The sequence below is a fragment of the Balaenoptera ricei genome, chromosome 1 (assembly GCF_028023285.1).
Source record: "Balaenoptera ricei isolate mBalRic1 chromosome 1, mBalRic1.hap2, whole genome shotgun sequence".
Taxonomy (NCBI): domain Eukaryota; kingdom Metazoa; phylum Chordata; class Mammalia; order Artiodactyla; family Balaenopteridae; genus Balaenoptera; species Balaenoptera ricei.
In genome coordinates, this window is record NC_082639.1 from 6,410,671 (window position 1) to 6,431,518 (window position 20,848).

At 38.9% G+C, this 20,848-nt stretch overlaps 1 protein-coding gene across 5 annotated transcripts in view; it reads right to left on the bottom strand.

Moving 5' to 3' along the window:
- The window catches only part of RERE (arginine-glutamic acid dipeptide repeats), a 423,843-nt gene that overhangs the window by 174,326 nt on the left and 228,669 nt on the right, over nt 1–20,848 (bottom strand). For 4 of the 5 annotated variants that reach the window (XM_059911901.1, XM_059911983.1, XM_059912037.1 and 1 more), the window contains one exon: nt 245–350. The exons of the other annotated variant lie outside the window; for it this stretch is intronic. In XM_059911901.1, the coding sequence (XP_059767884.1) occupies nt 245–350 (106 nt within the window). The remainder of the gene's footprint in view (nt 1–244; nt 351–20,848) is intronic. 5 annotated transcript variants of the gene reach the window in all.

The following is a 20,848-nucleotide window of genomic DNA, read 5'->3' on the forward strand; positions in this document are numbered from 1 at the left end:
AAGTTCAAGGGAAAGATGCTACTAGCACATGATCAGGTTGTTTCTCTTTTAAGGCAGAAATAGTGAAAGAACTCAGCAAAAAAAACCAAAAAACAAAAAAACATTCCAGTAATGTCTTTATTGATAAAAAGCTTTTTCAGTGAAAAATTTTCATAGTGGTTATCTCCATTTAATGAATGTTTTTACAAAGAACTTTGCCCAAAGCTAAGAAAGTGTAAGAATCAAACCAGAAGGACGTATTTACCATTTTCATTATGTCGATCCTGAACCAAATGCTGATACACAGAATCTGGAACTTCAGATTGACGGTAGTACCATTTGACGTTCATGAGTAGGTGGTCCCTCTTACTCTGAAAAGGAAAATCTAACAGCATTAGGAACAGGATTTCGGGTGCCCACAGGTGCATACCATACCCATGATCAAAAGCCCCTGGAAACAGGTGGACAGGCAGAGAAGGAGACACACAATTACTACCAGGACCACAAAAATACATTAGTCAATTATGAGGTCAATTTTCATTTTTTGAAAAATCCCAGCCACAACACCTCTCTGACTCTATCCCTCAAAGTTGCTTATTTCAGGAAACAAAGGAAACCAAACTTGAATCTATAAATCTCCCCAGTTTGATTAACTAATTCAATATTATATTTTTTTATTCAGCATTAACTACTCAGTACACTACATGAATACATCCTTCTTCTATCTGAAGCTTTAATTGTTTTGGTAAATATTTAGAAATTGTTTCAGCACACTGTCAAGGCCATTAAGGGCAATGAGTTTTTCCTGCTACTTTACTGCCACTTATGCTCTATGGCAAACTAACACTATGGGTGTTAAAAGCAAACTATGGGTGGTGAGGAAGGTACTATGAGTCCATGGAGCAGGGACCCTGTCTCATTTATCTCTGAATTTCCCAAGAAGAGAACACCTTGGACATGAATATTTATGAATAATAAAGAGTTCTGTGATGATCAGGGTCCCATAAATGTTTGTGAGACACTCAACCATCTTATCCCTAAAAGTTAACTTTGTTCCTAGTTCATTCGAAGAATAAAGGATCAAATACTGCCTTTCCATTTGAAGGCTATGGGGCTAGGGCTTGAGGGGACCATCTCTGTGTACCTGGTCATGAAGCATCTCAATGTGGCAGTGCACTAAGGCTTCCCGGGGCCTCAGAAAATACTTTCCGACCCAGCTGAGGGCCATAAGGGACTTCCCCAAGGTGAGTCCAATACCACTCCTCTTAGCAGCGTCTACCTTCTCATCACAAGTCAGTGGGTCAGAAATGCATGAGAGCTAAAATTCGAGAAACGCCTCATGTTTATAAGGGAGATGGCCAAATCCTAAAGTATGTCAAAGGAGCCTTCTCTAATGAAGTAAGAAGCTTGATGCTTACATGAGAGGTTGCACAAAGCCTTCACTAAAAGACCAGGAAGGCTCAAAAATATTTTTGCTAAAATACGTAAGCCATTCAAAGAACCAGAAAGAAAGCAATTGCCAAAAGTCTTGACTGAATTCAAATGTGAAGAAGTGCTATTCCAAAGTAAATACCATACACACTAAGATTCTTACTTTTGTAATTAGCTGTGTCAAATATAGGGCATCATTACTGGTTTGAATAAAAGAGATTGCAGACAAAGAATAATCCTACAAAATGGGTACTTTTTAGTTTTTATCAATTTTGCACTTTTATATTCTACACTGTTTATACTGAGGGTGGGAAAAAGAGGACAAATCAGTACGCTGCATAAAAAGAATACACTTTATATATAGTATAGGAGTTTACAGACAGAGCAATTACTTCTGGCAAGGGATTATGGAGGAAGGAACATCTGACCTGGGAAAAAATGGGAAATATTTCAATGAAATTTTTTCTAGGCAAAGGAGGAGACCTGAGAAATACACAGAGATAAAGTACAAGACATATATAAGACACATGCATGTGGTCCATCTGCGTGCAGCACAGGAAAACATTCTGCATGATGGTGAGGGGAACCTGAATCCTAGCTGGAGTTTGGCCTTTAGTGGCTTTTAGCTCCCTGGGACAAATGGGGTCTTCTATCTGCACTGCCGACCAAAGCCACAGGCACTGAGGTGCAAAACCCCAGGCTGTGGGAGAGCAGCTAGAGGGCTACACATCTTCCTGAGGCAGGATGGTTAAAGAGCAAGACCCGGGTGAGAGCACTCACCAGGGAAAGGAGGAGACACACCAGGGGAGGGGCAGTACTCAGGGATAAACCTGGCTAAGTAAATACACTGTCCAATACAGGGCTGCTCAACCTAAACACTACTGACACGTGGTCCAGATAAGTCTGTTGCGGGGGCCCACCCAGCGCACTGCCAGATGCGCAGCAGCGTCCCTGGCCTTCAACCACTAACTGCCAGCAACGCTCCTCCCTCACTGTGACAACCAAAAACGTCTTCAAATACTGCCAAATGTCCCCTTCGGGTACAAAACACTCCCAGTTGAAAACCAATGGTCTAAGAGTTTCCTTTTTAAGGAAAGCTAAACCAGAATGGTAAGACTAAACTCTAATTCAAGCACTACTGGGCTGGGCTGGGCTGGGCTGGTAAGTACAGCAAAGTTGGTCATGGTTCAAATCCCAACTCCATCACCTCCCTGTTACATGACTCTGAGCACATTATTAACAGTCTCTGAGTCTACCCTTTTCCGTAAAACAGGATTATCGAAACCTACCTAAAAGGACTCATGAAAAAACTGAAAAGATGGAAAAGCATCTGTAACTGAGCAGGAACTCAAAAGACTACTGCTTTCTCTCTGTTAGTAGGTGACTCTAACCAGTGCTTCACAGAAAACTTCAAGAACTTTGCTGAGAATTGTAGAAGTGATATCTTCTCCAGAATATGGTTGCTTTCAGGAGATGATAGTGATGTCTCGTCACTGAGCTACTAATGGATGCTTCAACACTCACAGTAATGGATTACTTAATACAGCACAAAGGAATTCAGATCTACTAGCAGTCCTAGCAACAGTGTTCTAAAATTTATACTTTCATGTACTTCTGTAACACATCTAAGATGTATGAACACCAAATGACCAGACAAAGATACTATGAAAAAAGAAAATTACAGGCCAATATCTTTGATTCATATAGATGCAGAAATTCTCAACGAAATATTAGCCAACCAAATCCAACAACACATAAAAAAGATCATACACCAGGACCGAGCTGGATTCATCCCAAGTTCACAAGGATGGCTCAACATACACAAATCAATAAATGTGATACACCACATTAACAAAAGAAACGACGAAGACCACGTGATCATCTCAATAGCCGCAGAAAAAGCATAAGATGTATGCAAATGTGAAGGGCAACAGAAATAACCTTTAAAGGTACTATAATCACACAATGTCTATTTTTCAGAACCAAGCCAGTGATTCAGGTGACGTTTTGAGGTATAATACCTAAGTTATCTTCTGACCCAGGCACACTTAATGATTCCACCCACACAAAATTACCACTCTAGTTTGTTTGTACCTAGATTTACTATTCCTATTATTAGCCTTTACAAAGGGAGTTGAAAGCCTACTGGATTTCCTAATGCAATACTACCCAACAACCAGGGAGTGGCGGCATTGTGTTTAAAAAAAAAAAAGCCTCCAGATTCTGAATTCCACACATGGCAAAGGTAGGCAGGCTCAATGTAAACAAAAGTTCTGAACGAATGTAAGTAGCGCTAATGGACACAATCTTCCCAAATAGGCCAGGAATTTAGTTAAAGACTAAATGTCTATAAAGGGAGGCACCGTGTTGTTTCAGAGGCACTAGCCTAAAATCAGGTAATCTAGGATTTTGGTACTGTCCGCAATCACTAGTTAGCTGCGGGTGACCTTAGTGAAGTCACCCAGCCATCTGACAAGTGAGGGACAGAACAAGATGATTTCTATGGTCTGGTTCCATCTTACATGCTTATGTTTAGATTTCTTCCCCAGACTTAACTGAGTAGATAAAATAGGACTGGGAGAGCACCCTCGTGTTTTCTCTGTATCACACAACGGCATTAGCTCACGTTACCGTCCTAAGGAGTTTCAGGAATTAAAACGTCATCTTCCACGGAAGCCGCCTACTGCGCGCTGAGGAACAGCAAACGGGAGCAGAGAGCACCCCCTCTCCGGTACTCGCTCCCTCAGCCGTCCATCATGGGAAATCTTCATCTTCGTTACACTTGTCACTAGGCTAAGAATTCTGCTCAAAATCACAGAAAATTAAAGGCAGACGTGAACTTAGAGATCATCTGATTCAACCCAAACCACCTGGGTTTGGGGCCAATTACCTCTCCAAGCCTCAATTTTCTCACATATAAAATGAGGAAAAATAATATTCTATATACCTCATTAGGCCGTGAGGATTAAATAAATGAATATAAGTAGAGTGGACTGGCTCTCAATAAATGCTGGATAGCGCTATCACTGTTTTACAGATGAAGAGAGGAGTTAGGCTATATCAAGAGGCTGCTTATAAATTTTGCTTTTCTCAGATCCAAAATTATGCTCATAATAGCAATACAAAAGTAAATCCAGTAGCAAATTAGAGGGAAATTTCTTCACTTTCGCAACAATTCAAGAAGCATATCAAGTATTTCTAACAAATATGCCTCATTATTGACTAGTGATATAATTGGACAACTGCATAAAGGTCAAAGTGGTTATAAATGACACATTTTAAACACAATGCTGAATGAAGAAGGAAGTGGTGAAAAGCTTCCCATGTGAAGGCATCCTGGGGTATATTTCCGAACACAGAGAAGAGCCCACTGGGAAGTAAATATTTCCCACCATTTTTTCTTTAAGGAGAGAGAGATTGATTTGACTGCTTCCAGGTGGTAGGATGCACCAGCATTAAGAGAAAACCACCAAACCAATCTGCTTACAGTAAGGTTTCACAGGCCCTGTGCAAAAAAGGAGAGGAGCCGATTCTGGGTTGAATTATGGATTTGTCCACATCCCTGGCCCAGATTTCTTGAAATAAGGGATGAATGTAAATTTAGGGAAATAAAGAGTTTAACAGAGGACAAATCCCATCACCAACTGGGTTTAGAAAAGACAGCTTAATGGTAGGTGTTCAGCAGCAGAACAGGGAGGATTTGCAGATATTTGCATGTCAGGCAACAGGTTGAGAATTAATGAATTAAAAGGTCAAAACTGAAATTAAACATTGAGAATAAGATAACTGAGAAAGGCAGACTAGAGGGAAAGGGAGGCAACAGAGACCAGAAAGGAACACAGGAGGCTGCTGCTGAGGGACAGCGGTTCACTCCGTCAGGAGCGCACACCTCAACCACCCCAGGTACAAATATACAAGATCCAAGGCCGAGAAGTAAATTTCCCTTCCCAGAGATCTTTCATGATTATTAATATGGTACTTTCATTGATTTTAAATAGCCAATCTGTGTCCTTCCTAGGACCAGTCTTAATTATCTTCCTCTGGGGAAACATTTTTACACAATATAAAAAAATAAAAGAAGTGCAGGGGTGTGGGGGGTGAGGATGGGAGTTCACTAATGACCAAGTAGACAAGAGCAGAGATTACCTTTTCAATAGTCTTTATTCCCAACCAGAATGGGAACAACAATAATTGTATACTCAACCTGCATTACAGAAGAAGGACCTTCTTTGCTCCATCAATCACCTACCAGGCCTTGCCAGATTATCAGGGCTCCCAAAGCCCTCCAAACAGGTCATTCTAGTCCCCCCACTGTTATCAAATGTGACAGAAGGATCAGGGCCAAAGACAACCCAACTAGGATATGAAGGTGATATCATCACATGAACAATTTTGCAAAGTCAAAATAATCTGCTAGAGATAACACAGAACTTCCTTCAAATTCTTAACTGCTTAGTTCTTGGGAGTGCAAATTTCAAATAATGGAAGATCTAGATTCAGAGTCAGGTGAAATCAGACCAAAATTCTTGTTTTATAAAGCCAAAATGGCCAGTCAGGTTTTTCCAGAAATTTGGGAAATAGAAGTAGCTAACATTTGTATACGGTATGACTTAAGAAGATTCCCTTTGGAGAAACAAAATGGTGAAAATAAGGTTAAGAGTTACCCTTCCAGTGTGCTGCACAGCTGTTCTGAAGTGGTATTTCAACCCTGCTGAGTCTACCTCCACCCACAGGGTGACTGATGCCTGTTGGGAAGATCACCCTCAAAAAGACCTTGGGGACACAGTCTTAGTGGCTTCAACCATTCCTGACTCTGGGGGAGGGGACTAGGGACAGACAGTGGGGTCTAAGATTACTAGTCTTCAAAGGCCAAGTATAACTCCAGGCATATGCACAGGGGAATCAATCTCAAGATAAGCTTTCGGCACTTCCCTGGTGGCGTGGTGGTTAAGAATCTGCCTGCCAATGCAGGGGACACGGGCTCAAGCCCTGGTCCGGGAAGATCCCACATGCCGCAGAGCAGCTAAGCCCATGCACCACAACTATTGAGCCTGCGCTCTAGAGCCCGCGAGCCACAACTACTGAAGCTCGCGTGCCTAGAGCCCGTGCTCCACAACAAGAGAAGCCACTGCAGTAAGAAGCTCACGCACTGCAACGAAGAGTAGCCCCTGCTCGCCGCAACTAAAGAAAGCCCGCGTGCAGCAATGAAGACCCAACGCAGCCATAAATACATAGATAGATAGATAGACAGATAGATAGATAGATAGATAGATAGATAGATAAATTAATTAAAAAAATAAAAATAAAGATAAGCTTTCTGTACCCGTCAGAAGATCATCATTACTCAACTATGTGGATGAACATCAGGACTAAGATGAAATCAGGTAGGAAATATCTTGTAATATTATTTCAAACCACTACTCTACTCCTAACGTAAGACACTAACCATGTAACATTCTCTATATCTATATATTTATATCTAAATAGCTTTAGAGCCATTACAGCTCAAAAGGCCATCAAAGAGTTATAGGAATACATAAGTGCCATCAGGGCTCAGGCCATCAAGGTCCACCCATCTCAGAGTTCTGCTCTCACACGGGTACCAGGAGGTTAGGCGAAAGCCTGCAACACTGACTGCAGAGTCTTGTTCTCAAAGAAGAAAGGGCTTTGAGTATCTCCTACAAATAATCACACTATCATGTACAAATCTCACTAATATACTGAGACATTAACTAAATATTTTGTTTCCTTTTATTTGAGAGGGTATAGTAAGGGCAAGTATATTTCTCACTGGCATCGACTAAACAAAGTATCCACACTTGTTTTGTCCTAAAATGCCCTTTTCTTCCAACTTTCTCAGATTTGTCCACTGCCCAATGGTGACTGAACTGATCTGTGAAAGAACTATGACTGTAGCACATCTCCCTTATGGGAGCCACAACACTTGAGTTTCCAGCGCAGAAACTTGTTTAGTGGTGTGATGGTTAACTTTATGTGTCAACTTGACTGTGCTAAGGGATGCCCAGACAGCTAGCTGGTAAAACGTTATTTCTGGGTGTGCCCATGTGGGTGTTTCTGGAAGAGGTCAAACTTTGACTCAGTAGACTGAGTAAAGAGATCTGCCCTCCCCAGTGTGGGCGAGCATGACCCAATCTCTTGGGGGCCCAAAAGGAACAAAATGAAGAAGGAAGAGCAAATTCCTTCTCTCTTCTCGAGCTCGACATCCATTTTTCCCTGCCATCAGCCATCAGAGCTCCTCTTCTTGGGCCTTCAGACTCTGGGACTTAACACCAGCAGCCCACCTGGTTCTCAGGCCTTCGACTTGAATTTAATTATATCACATGCTTCCTGATTCTCCAGCTTGCAGACAGCAAGTTATACATATACTAAGGGACTTCCGACCTCCAAAACCTCATGAGACAATTCCTATAGTATATATACATATATCTATCTCTCCTATTGGGTCTGTTTCTCTGGAGAACGCTGACTGATACAAGTGGCTACTTATCATGTACTGATTGGCATTTGCAAATGGACATAACCTGGAACTACACAGGGGTCTACTCAGAACTAACATAATGAATAAAATAGATAAAAATAGATAAAAGAAACAAACAAACCATATCCATTTGATTAAGGTGCTTACTGCCGTTAGGCCCTAGAATCAAGGTTGTTACAAGCTCATTTTCCAAACCGGTGGCACTCAATCCAAAAGACTGTTTTCAAGAGATTGCATCAGCATCTGGGTCTGTGCAAGAGGATTTAAATCATCTGGAATCAGATGGTGAAGCAAGAAGGTGGAACTCTGGGAGGGCAGATGACTTTTTACAATGTTTACAACCAAGATGTGCAAATAACTGGTTATATCCAAATCCCCAGAAAGATGATGTTACTAAAAATGTGCTGACACACAGGCTCCAATGATCAGAAATAATTTTCAAAAATCACTGTTTCTTAATGATGTCTTGTTTATTAATGGTGGGACCAAAAAGGTGCATGAAAACAAAATTCTCTCTCAACTGCTAACTAGGGAGTCAAAACTCATTAAGGCAATTTCTATTGGGGATTACACATTATGGATGAACAATGAAATTTTCAGACAATGGATTCCTGCATTTGCAGTGACAAGGCCAAAACTGAGTACAGGGGTAGCCCTGGGAAAATTCGTACTTCTTGGCCTCATAAGATAGGAGACAGGGTCACTAGGTAACCTCTGCTGTCCTTGTCTTCTTAAACTGAATAACAAGTTTATGTCACACACACATAGATAAGCCACATTTAAAGGGGGACTTAGTATATGGGGACATATATAACAAACTAAAAAACATTCCTATAATTTCCCACATGAATCATGTTGATGTACACCTGACAAAAATACTAAATGTCAGATTCAGGATTTAAAGGGTCCCAAAATTCAGGTTGAAGGGTAAGCTAGAAAGATGGAATTTCACAGACAGATTAAGTCCCTATACTTGGATCCCAAAACTCTGCAGCCCAAACCCAAAATAAACCCCTTCCTAAAAGCCAGTATTCTTTCCAGAAATCATGATTACACCAGATAAATCTATAACCACAAATTTTCTATTTGGCCCAAAAGATTTCCCCCATAACAGAAGAGAAAATAGCTGTTTATAGGCAGCACCATAAGAAATTGCCAAATTCCTCGTAATCCCTACTACATGTAATTAAACATTCCACTGAATTTCTTTCTTAAAAAATCAAGCCCAAATACTACAAAGTTTAACATGTTTGCAATACATTGGCTGTTGTTTGGTGATCATGGTGATGGCAGCAGCGATTTTACTCATTCTGGAGGAGTTAATTAGTTCTTGTACGTGACATAGTCGGAAAAGCTACAGAACTCTATCACAAATTAATGATGGGGCAGGAGTGAAAAGGAAGTTAAAGAAGGGGCGGGGTTGGGCTTCCCTGGTGGCGCAGTGGTTGAGAATCTGCCTGCCAATGCAGGGGACACGGGTTCGAGCCCTGGTCTGGGAAGATCCCACATGCCGCGGAGAAACTAAGCCCGTGAGCCACAATTACTGAGCCTGCGCATCTGGAGCCTGTGCTCCGCAACAAGAGAGGCCGCGATGGACGCGATAGTGAGAGGCCTGCGCACCGCGATGAAGAGTGGCCCCCACTTGCCACAACTAGAGAAAGCCCTCGCACAGAAACGAGGACCCAACACAGCCATAAATAAATAAATTTAAAAAAAAAAAAAAAAAAAAAAAAAAAAAAAAGAAGGGGCGGGCAGAACCTGGGCTGTAGTCTTCCAAAATTCTCTAGAAATTTCACAAATTAAACTATGACATTATTTTAGAAATAAAAATTACTAACTTATGATTGAAGATACATAACACAGATTTTACTATTAAAAATTGATGCTGAAATATCTTGAAAAGATTTCACTGAGTCAACGTGTGCTTCACAGAAGTGGTTCTCAGACTTCTTAGACTCAGGATTCCTTACTCTCATCAAAATTATTGAGGAATTCCAAGAGCTTTTGTTTATGTGGGTCATATCTTATCAATGTTTACTATATTAGAAAATGAAAATAAAGAAAAATTTTAGACATTTTTAGTAACTCACTTAACAATAACCCCATGACATGCTAATGTAAATAATTACAACAAGCAACTATGCTTTTAAAACAAACTAAATTTAGGAAACCAGTAATAATTATGTTCTTACAAATCTCTCGGATACCTGGCTTAAGGAAACAGATTCTCATATCTGACTCTGCTTCAATCCGTTGAGATGTATCACACATCATTTAGCCTTTGTAAAGCCCCACGGTACACTCATGAGAGAATGAAGAGTGGAAAAGGCAAATGACATCTCGGTATGATCACGAAAGCAGTCTGGCCCCGCAGACCCAAGGCCATAGGAGAGAAGAGCTGCTCCACGCGATGGAGTGGACAAACCACACAAGCAGCACAGACGCCCCCCTCGCAGCCTCTGGGAGCTTAAACAATTTTGGCAGGCTCCCCAGACGGAACCATGGCTGGCATGCTAGAGCACACATGTAGTTAGAAGTCAGAAGCTATTAAAAAATAGAAGATTTTATTTTTATTTATACAATCAGACATTCTAGTAGCGAGCAGGAAGTTAAACTCCTAAAGAAAATCTAGGTAAGAAGCCTCTTGTTTCAATTTAAGATATTTTTCTTTCTAGAATTTGAGCTCGTGATATTGAGAAATATCTTGATTCAAACAAGAATATAAATAGGGCTATACTAAAAAGGTACACTTTAAAACAATGGTGAGGGCTTCCCTGGTGGCGCAGTGGTTGAGAATCCGCCTGCCAATGCAGGGGACACGGGTTCGAGCCCTGGTCTGGGAAGATCCCACATGCCGCGGAGCAACTGGGCCCGTGAGCCACAACTGCTGAGCCTGCGCGTCTGAAGCCTGTGCTCCGCAACAAGAGAGGCCGTGATAGTGAGAGGCCCGCGCACCACGATGAAGAGTGGCCCCTGCTTGCCCCAACTAGAGAAAGCCCTCGCACAGAAACAAGGACCCAACACAGCCAAAAATAAAAATAAATAAAATAATTTTAAAAAAACAAAAACAAACAATGGTGAACCTATTAAGCCGAAAGCATGCAAGGAGAAAATAGGTAGTAACCTGGGTAACTTTTATTCAGCAATTTGCAATTCCAGGCAACTTTGTGGCCATTTCAAAAATTGTGCTGCCTCCTACCTAAGAAAACTGACAACATGAAACGTCAACTTTTAAGAATAAAACAAACAAACCAAAAAAACCCAACAAAAAAACAAACTTTTAGCTTACCATACTATACTGAATTATCATGTTTTATAAAGATGAACATACCTATTTTATGTGAATCCAGCATTTCCTCTCTTTGTAGGTGATAACCTTTTTGTATCATTGTTTTCTGAATTAAACTGCAAAACATACAGCTAGTAACACCATAAAATACCTTTTAGTAGCACAAAGTTTTTAGAATTGAGTTTCTGCACTTTTAAGGAACACTAATATAGGTTCAGAAATTATTTAAATTTAAATAAAGTCAGCCTACATAGTAAGAATCCAATTACAGCTAACAAACATTTTGAACTTGCCAATAAACAAATTCAAATAGTTTGGTTGAAAAGGGGAAAAATCAGTAGGAACCCTAAAAATTCAGGTTTTCCTATTTCACTTTATATAGTCAGTTGTAAGTATCTTATTTATTCTTCTCTCCTTTTGACTTAAACCAAAACGAAGACTGTAACCTTTAATACCTGCTAGTCTATTTATACCTGTTCTATCTACAACCATTTTTCTAACACAAACATATGCCCTGACAGCTTATCTCAGTCCACATGCCAGACAACAAAGGCCCACTGGCCTGCTGGAGAAGAAACGGAAGGCAGGAAATGAGAAGGCTGAGTTAATCCCAGATAATCAATCACGGTATTCACTCAAGTATGAGCCAAGCTGAGGAAATGCTGCTTAAAAGAAAGGAAGAAAATCAAAGAGCATATGACCAGAGCCACAGTTCATTTTAAAATAGGTTAATTTTTGCCAAGAAGATTCCCCATCATGTTCAAGCACTAATACAACTTATATAAATGTTAGTAACTTCTGAAGGAAGACCGTTTTCTTTAAAATCCTTCATCCTCTATCCTTTTTCAGAAATGTTTTAATTTGGGGGTTTTGTTTTACTGTTTTGGTTTTGGTTCATCTATTGTTTTCCTAAATCAGCTTTATTGAGGTATATTTTATACACAATAAAATTGTGTTTGATAAATGTGTTGTATAACCACCACCACAATCAAGATAGGGAATATTTCCATTACCACAAAAAGACTAACTTCCTTTAGAATTGATGAATCTGCTCTGCTGAAAAAGCTTTTGTGCCAGAGAATGCTAGAAAAACATTCTAATCTAAATTCCTTCCCCCATTTTAACACAAAGAGACGTTACTATGAGAAAAACAACTCTTGAGTCAGCTGTGATGCTTCTTTCTACCAGCTGATGCTGGAGAAGACCACTACAGACAACAACCCCATGTTCTTCAAAATCAAATAATTTGCTGGATAAAACTTCTGAGCTGAGACTTCAATGATCTCCTAAAAACCCCAGAATATGATAACAGTTACAGAGACAATAGTTATGAGAGTGAAAAAAATGTTTTCAAATTAGTTTTACAGTATAATTTCCTCAAATCATGTAATCCATATTTAACGAGCTTCTACCAGGTATCAGACCATTGTTCTGGAGCTACATACTGAGGACTCTGGAGAGGAAAAACACAGATAAAGTCCCAGTCTTGACAGAGCTAACATTCCAATAGAGGGACAGACCCGTTAGCAATCTCTCCACCCTTCCCGAAAAAGGTCAGAGAATGGTTAAGTGCTTTAAAAAAGCCACTGGCAATGAAATCTGCCACTTAGTAACCATACAATCCTAGGCAAGTAACATTTTGTATACTGTATTTAATCTCTTCGGGTATTGCTTTCCTTAAAACTAGCTGTCTTTTCAAAAGCACCTGAATTTGGCAGGGAACAGTGTACTGCGCTTCATACAGACACACAAGGGGGGTTAGATCACCTTAATAAATCCATACACCAATTTCCCCATCCACAGGGACAACACAGAAATCCAAGTCTCTGTCTCTCACTAAGGCTGAGCTTTGTTCATGAAAACTCCAGGTTTTGTGTGGTTTTTTTTACCTCTTTTACCTTTTTTTCTTTTATAAAATGTATTATGAAAAATTTCACAGGCATAAAGGTATAAAAATAATATAACTATGGGCCAAACATATTTTAAGAAATAAAACATAACCAAACCTGAAGAAACTGCCTATACACTCCTTCTAGACAGGTCTCTCTTACTTCCCCCCAGAGGTAAACACTATCTTGAATTCACTGTTGCTCATTCCCACACAGTGCTTTATACTTTTACTTCATATGTACATACAGCTAAAACGATATAAGGTATCGTTTTGCAGTTTTTACATTTTACACAAATGATACCGTACTCTGACTGCCTCTGCAATCTGCTTTGTTTATTCAGCATTATGCTTGCATGATTCATCCATGCCCTAGTCCATTCATTTTAAATGATACATATTACATCTACGTACAATATGCCACGATTTGTTCAAAAATTTCCTGCTGATCGATATTTGGGTCATTTCCAGTTTTTCACTACTACAACCAAGGCTGCTACTATAAGCATTCTTATTCATGTTTGTGCAAATTTGTCTTAGGTTTGTCTTTGAATGTTTGGTGCCATAGCTAAATATTCAAAATTAATAGGTAACATTGTTCATAATGTCCTCTGATATCAAAGCCTGTAGGATCTGTAGTGCTGTCCCAGTTTTATTCTTCGTATTAGTAACTTGCTGCCTTTTTTTCTTTCTCTTCTTTATCATCTGTACAGGAATTTAAGTTTCATTAGTCATTTCAAATGAGCAACTTCTGATATTATTAATTATCTTTAATGTACACTTCCTTATTAATTCATTAATTTGAGCTCTTATGTTCATTATTCCCTTCCTTTCCTTGGTTTAAGTTATTTTTAAATTTCTCAATACAGATACTAAAACCATTGATTTTACTCTACCTTTCTTATTTTCATATATATTTAAGGCTAAAAATTTACCTCTGAGCATATGTTTAGCTATATCCAATAATTCTGATATGTCATAGTTTCATTAATCATTCACTGCAAAATATTTTCTAATTTCCAATGTGATTCCTTATTTGGCTCATAGACTATTTAGAAGTGCATCACTTTATTCCAAACATTTCTGGATATTCCAGGTAATCATTTTGTTTTTTTACTTCTAGCTTAATTCCACTCTGGTTAGAGAAGATGTTCTGTATGATTTCAATCCTCTAAAATATGTGAAGACCTGCATTAAGATCCGACATTGCCATTTCTGGTAAATGTCCCATATGTACCTGAAAAGAATGTATATTCTTTGGTTGCTGGGCATAGTAGTCTGTATGTATGACATTTAACTCAAATTTTTAAACTTGCTGTTCAGTATTCTTACTGATTTATAAGCTACTTGTTTGCTCAATTACTGAAAGGGATGTTTTAAAATCCTTCTAATCTTCCAAATAGTCACTAACAGTTTAGGATCAATTGCAGTATATCCATACAATGCATTATTACATAGCAATTAAAATGAATTACTGTAACACACAAAAACATGGATGCAACTCACAAACAATATGGTAAGCCAAAGAAACCAGACACAGATAAATATATACTACATGATACCCTTTACATATAAAGTTCAAAGGCAGGCAGAACTGATCTATGATGTCAGAGCTCACAGCAGTAGTTATCGTGGGGCTAGTGGCTAGGAGAGGGCATGAGGGTGGTTTCTGGAGTGCTTACAGCATTTTATTGCATGATATGAGTAAACATTACATAGAACTTACACATATATTATACATACCTATTACTATGTATAGTGGTATACTACATACATAGTATGTATACATGCATACCTTAATGATATTACGGGTTCACTTCCAGACAACTGCAATGAAGTGACTAGCGGCAATCAAGCAAGTCACATGAATTTTCTTTTTCCCAGCACATAGGGACTTGAGCATCTGAGTATTTGGCTATCCACAGGGGGGTCCTGGACCAATCCCCTGAGGATACTGAGGGACCACTGTATAAACAGTCATACACGTTCTCAACTGCTTGTAGAAGAAAGCCATCTACTCCTTTGCCCTCCATACATGCCATACCATCCTATTCAGAGACCACCTCACCTCAAAAATGCTCATAGTGTTACTGATATGAAAAGGCATAGAGCCTTTAAATATGAAATCTACAGAGTCTCTAATTGAATATAAGATGTTCCACTCAATGCTACCTTGTAAAACCAGCCCTGAAATGAACAAAGAGTATGACCGACTCCTCTTCATCTGGTGATAGACCAGACCATCAAGGCTGTATACACACTTAAAAAGGGAAGAAGGTGTTGTTAATAAGATGTAACTGAAACCTCTCCTGAAAGAAAGCAATGAACACTATTTTCTGTAACATTTTTTGTCTATGTTTGCTATTTCCACAAACTCCTCTTTGATTGCAGATTATGTGTTTCCTAGAGGACTACTTGGCAGCAAGCTGCTGACAAAGTATTGATGGCAGCCCGCCCTACACACAGCCTTACTAGCATTTCTATTGCTGCACTGCACACACTGGCATTATAAATCACACACACTCAGTGTCATACACAATAATCGAACAGTTACCTAACAACTAAGGGTATCACAAATGCACTGAACTAATATTTGAATATATGCTCTAATAATTAAATTCCATTACGGTTTTTACCTTTAAGCCTAAGGCAGCAACACAGAAACCGAGTGCCATCCGCAGCGCCCTCACATTTGCCATGAAATGTCACTTACATAGTTCACATCCAATTACTGAACACAACCAGCCAGAGCATCTATCACTTACATTAGAACAAGCAGAACCAGGCAGTAGGGCTGTCGGTAGCCATCACGTGGCTTAAATGGATTTCTCACCTTTCAAATATCAAGGGGTCCTCTTTCCCAGAACATCTCACTAAGGGGTTTGGCCTTTTAACAAAGAGAGCTACCCAAGTTGAAAGAAACATTCAAAAGGCAGGACATGTCGCAAAGCCCAGCTCAGAGCTGGAGACATCTGCCCCTTGTATTAAAATACAACATAGTAAAAGATCCTTTATTTGAAAAGTAAATACACATAAAAAGGAAGCTTTTGTCAAGGCTACTAACAAAGAAGCAGAGTCATATTAATACCTACAGAGTCCTTGTTTTTGGCAGTGTCCAACTGAAATTAGGGAGCCCTCCTGGACGGAAGATCTATTAATCTCCTAGTTTTTAAGAACAGAGAAACCTTCCCTGAAGTCCTTACTTGGAGCCCAAATCTAAAGCAGTTACCAAGCTCAAGGCTGTGCTCATCTGTGTTGCTGTCTGTTATTCGTGCACAGTCACCAGGATTAGTGCAAACTAAATTTCACAGATTTCTAGAAAGACACATTAGAGCTCTCCACCGATCACCAATGATGACCTTTAAAACAAGGATCACAATTACTCCCCTAATTCTGTTAAGTCCAGAAAAGCTTTTATTGTCAAAAGAAAACATTAATAGCTGACTCTTCGCAATTACCACATAATACAGTCACCACTTTACCTATTAACAATATTACCATATTCTATAATTTGAGGGAGGCAATCGCTATAGAGGGAAATGCAGGAAATCATTTTCTAGCTCTACCAATGTTATGTCAGGTAGGCTAACAAGAGAAAGTGTCAGAGTTCTAATTGGCAGTAAATAATTATTGAGACATAAAATGAAACAATGCCCAAGAAAATATAATATGATCATACAAAAGAGGAGATAGTGGAATCAACTGCGTGGGGAATTTACAGAGGCTACTGCCTCTTTGCATTTATGGAGAAATCGATACCTGGTAACTACACCTCAAATCAGGCTCTAGAACGATGGATCTTAACCTTTGCTAGGCCTTTTGTCTCTCAAGAAAATGAGCATGCCATGCAAACAACTGCAGAAAATGTCTGAACATTCACAGGCTCCCAGTTTAAGAACCACTACACTTAGCACCACACTGTAACATTTGTTTTTGTACTGTCTGTATCCCCACCCTGCAAATACATATATATGATGTGACTACCCCAAGCAACAAAATATTAAGTTGCCCTAAAGAGATAACTTACAATACAAAACGTGGAAACCTTCACCTGGCCCTCACTCAGGGAATAATAGGACACTCCTGTGTACCAACTAAAGCCAGCTCCTCACCCTTCCACCTATTTGTTATAATACCTGAATAGGGAGGAAAAGCCTTCTAATGTTATCCTATCAACATGAGGTCCTAACCCTCTAAGCAAATCATCCTAAGGGTAGATTACCCCTAGATAGTCCACTAACAAATGCTGGCTCTAACAAAGCTAGTTTTAAATAAAACAGTAACTAAAAATAAATGATAGCTTCTAAACAGCACTACTGAATGTTTGGTTTTCCAATTTTGTGCATTATGTGTAAATTTCTCAGTCTATGATATCACAAACTGAGATTTAGCTATTATGTAACAGAGGCAGAGAAATAATGACTACTGTCTTGTATTAAAGCAGAAAATACCATGAATGTCTTCTTGGTCCCCTTTCCCTAAAGTGTCATAAATGGAGTCTAGTGTATTTTTAGTTGATCCAGCCGTGATGTTCCAACATGCCTTTATATCACAGATACGAAATAGCTAGAATTAGGTAAGAAAGGTGAAGCACATTTAAAGAAGAAGAATGTACCAAAGAATCATATTTTTATGAAGGTTCATGAAAATTACATTCAAAGCTCATCAAAGCTGAAGCTTCTTACATAGCAGAAATCCACTGTCTCTTAAAAATCTGGCCACATTTATCCTGCATTTTTCCTGAGGAAGGCAAAATACAAAACAGTTCCTAACTCACAGCATTTCGAAAACAATAAACACAGCCGTGACATTTTCTTGTAAATATATTTGAATGAACTCTTAAGAAAAATCTTTCCGTGATTTTTTCCACAAAGCAGTCCACAAAAATGTATGCTACATAAAGCATGAACTCAGAGCTTGCCATAAAAATAAAGTCCTCCCAATTAACTCTGGGAAAAACATAATATCTAGGTATAATATTCCCCTTCTTAGAAAAAGGACATATTCATAAAGTGGACTACGTGATAAATACATAAAAATTTAAGAATAAACTGTTCTTCATGCACAATTGAATTTTTATATAAAAAAATCAATAAAGTAGCTAGGATATGAAAAATAAGGCATAGAGGAATTCAAACTAGGTTGTACCTGCAGGAGCCAGCATCTTCCAGAGGCTGACTATAACAAAACAAGATAGAAGAGGCTAAAAACTAACCAAATATAAATAGCAAAATGGAAGGACACTTCAAAAATTACCAAGATGATGTGAAGTAATTTGGCAAGATCTTCTCTTTGAAATTCATCATCCTATCACGGGATGCTCTATAAATAGCCCCTTACAGAGGATAAGGGTAGGCAAACTACTAGGAGCGGGTGTTTGATATCCTAAACATCTAGAAAAAAAATTCATGAAAAACAACCAAGGTGACAAAAAGTTCACAGCATAACCAGACAGCCTTTAGTTATATTTAGCACGTAACTTGGGCCATTTGCTTTGGAATTCACCTCATGCAATACAGTGAAACCAGCTTGACACTGGTGAACAAAACCAAATGTGAAACCTTTAAGTTTTACTCTCATGTATTCAATAATAAAATTAAAATGCAATGCCAATAAAATTTGGATTAAATCCAAAAACTGCAGTTTTATGAAACAGCATTGTAACATTTACACTTACCAAACTGTATAAAATGTTTTATAATCTGCACTCAATTTTAAAAATTGAAATATAATTTCCATACAGCAAAATACAGAGACCTTAGGTACACTGTTCAATTAGGTTTTTTTTAATAATTTTTTTTTAATTTTTTTTTTTTTGGCTGCATTGGGTCTTCATTGCAGTGCGTGGGCTTCTCACTGCAGTGGCTTCTCTTGTGAAGCACGGACTCTAGGCACACGGGCTTCAGTAGTTGCAGCATGAGGACTCAGTAGTTGTAGCATGCGGGCCCCTAGAGCGCACAGGCTTCAGTAGTTGTGGCTCACAGGCTCAGTAGTTGTGGCGCACGGGCTTAGTTGCTCCGAGGCATGTGGGACCTTCCCCGAGCAGGGATCGAACCCGTGTCCCCTGCATTGGCAGGCAGAGTCTTAACCACTGTGCCACCAGGGAAGTCTCTCAATTAGTTTTTATGAAGATGTACATAGACCCCCTTATAACCTAAGTCCAAAATAGTTCTACTCCTCCAGAAGGTTCTCTCAAGCACATTCCCACTCAATCTCTACCCTACCTGTAGAAGCAACCACTAATCTGATTTCTATTATAGAGACCAGGATAGATCTATATATTTAAATTTTAAGAAACTGTCAGAACTGTTTAAGTGGTTGTACCGTTTTCATTCCCACCAGCAAAGCTGGAGAGTTCCTTGCCAGAGAGGCATCCTTGATAATCAGTCATCAGCCTTTTCCATTTAGCCATTCTAGTGGCTGTACTGTGGTATTTACTGTAGTTTTAACTTACATTTTCCTGATGACTAATGATCTTGAGCACTTTTTCATGGGCTTATCCTCCAGTCATATATCCTCTTTCTTAAAGTGTCTCTATATTCAAGTCATTTTTAAAAACTGAGTTGCCTTATTATTAAGTTGTAGCAGTTTTGTTTGAGGTTTTTCATGTATTCTGGATTCAATTCCTTTCTCAGATTTGTGTTGTAAACATTTTCTCACTGTCTGACGCTTCCTTTATGAATATTAACAATGTCTCTTGATGAATTCCCTTTTTTTTTCTTTTATGGTCAATACCTTCCATCTCCTCTTTAAGAAATCTTTGCCTCCATCAAGGTTGTAAAGATACATAATTTTTACCTTATATTTAAGTCAATGATCCATCTCAAATTAACTCTTACATATGGTGTGAGTTAGGGTTTTGTCTTTTGTTTTTGCCCTATGGATATTCAACTGTCCCAGCCTATTTGTTGAAAAGACTTTCCTCTTCCCATTGAAAATAGCTTGATAGTATATGTGTAGATTCATTTAAATCTGCATTCAAGAAATAAAAGTTACACCTTAGTCCTTGAGATCACTGGCATCTTAATCTCACTTTGTATGCTATCACCAGTATTGGAAAGCATCATTTCCTCTTATTAACATACTTTATATTTACATAAAATCAATAGCAATGTTGACTGATGGTTATACTTTTTGAGGTTTTCCTGTCTGAATTATGCAACTATATTTTATAAATGTATACTTATTTAATATGCATGCATACAGACTGAATTGTTGTGACACTTGTAATGTCTAATGTTTATGTTTGTGAAACATGTAAAAAATCTCAGCTATAATTGTGTGCTGATATATTACCTCAGATAAATGTATAATCCAGAAATAATCATACAAAACATCTCCTCAAATCTACAATTCCAGTCACTAAACCAGTTGCTCCTTTTGCTCAAAATAAAATTTTTCTGGAAAGTTAGTATGTTTTAAGTCACCTTGTAAGGGGTGAACCAATAGGGGAGACGCAAAGCTCTAACACATACATGTGGGGCGGGGGGCGGAAGTGGGAGGGGAGCAGCATCTTCGCACCACCAATGGGGAGATTTCACATGTCGATCTGAGCATCTGTTTATGAAGACAGGACTTCAAGCTTCTCCTGGACTAGAAAAAATTTTAGAAGAAAACTGAGCATCCATGCCTCTGACATGGCCTAGACCACTACGTGGGGAAAGTCCATGGGGTTAGGGGACCAAACTCAGCCGGTAATTGATAAACTGTTCCTTCTTTCTTGTCTTCTGTACCTGTCCCTCCCCTCAGGGCTTATACAGAA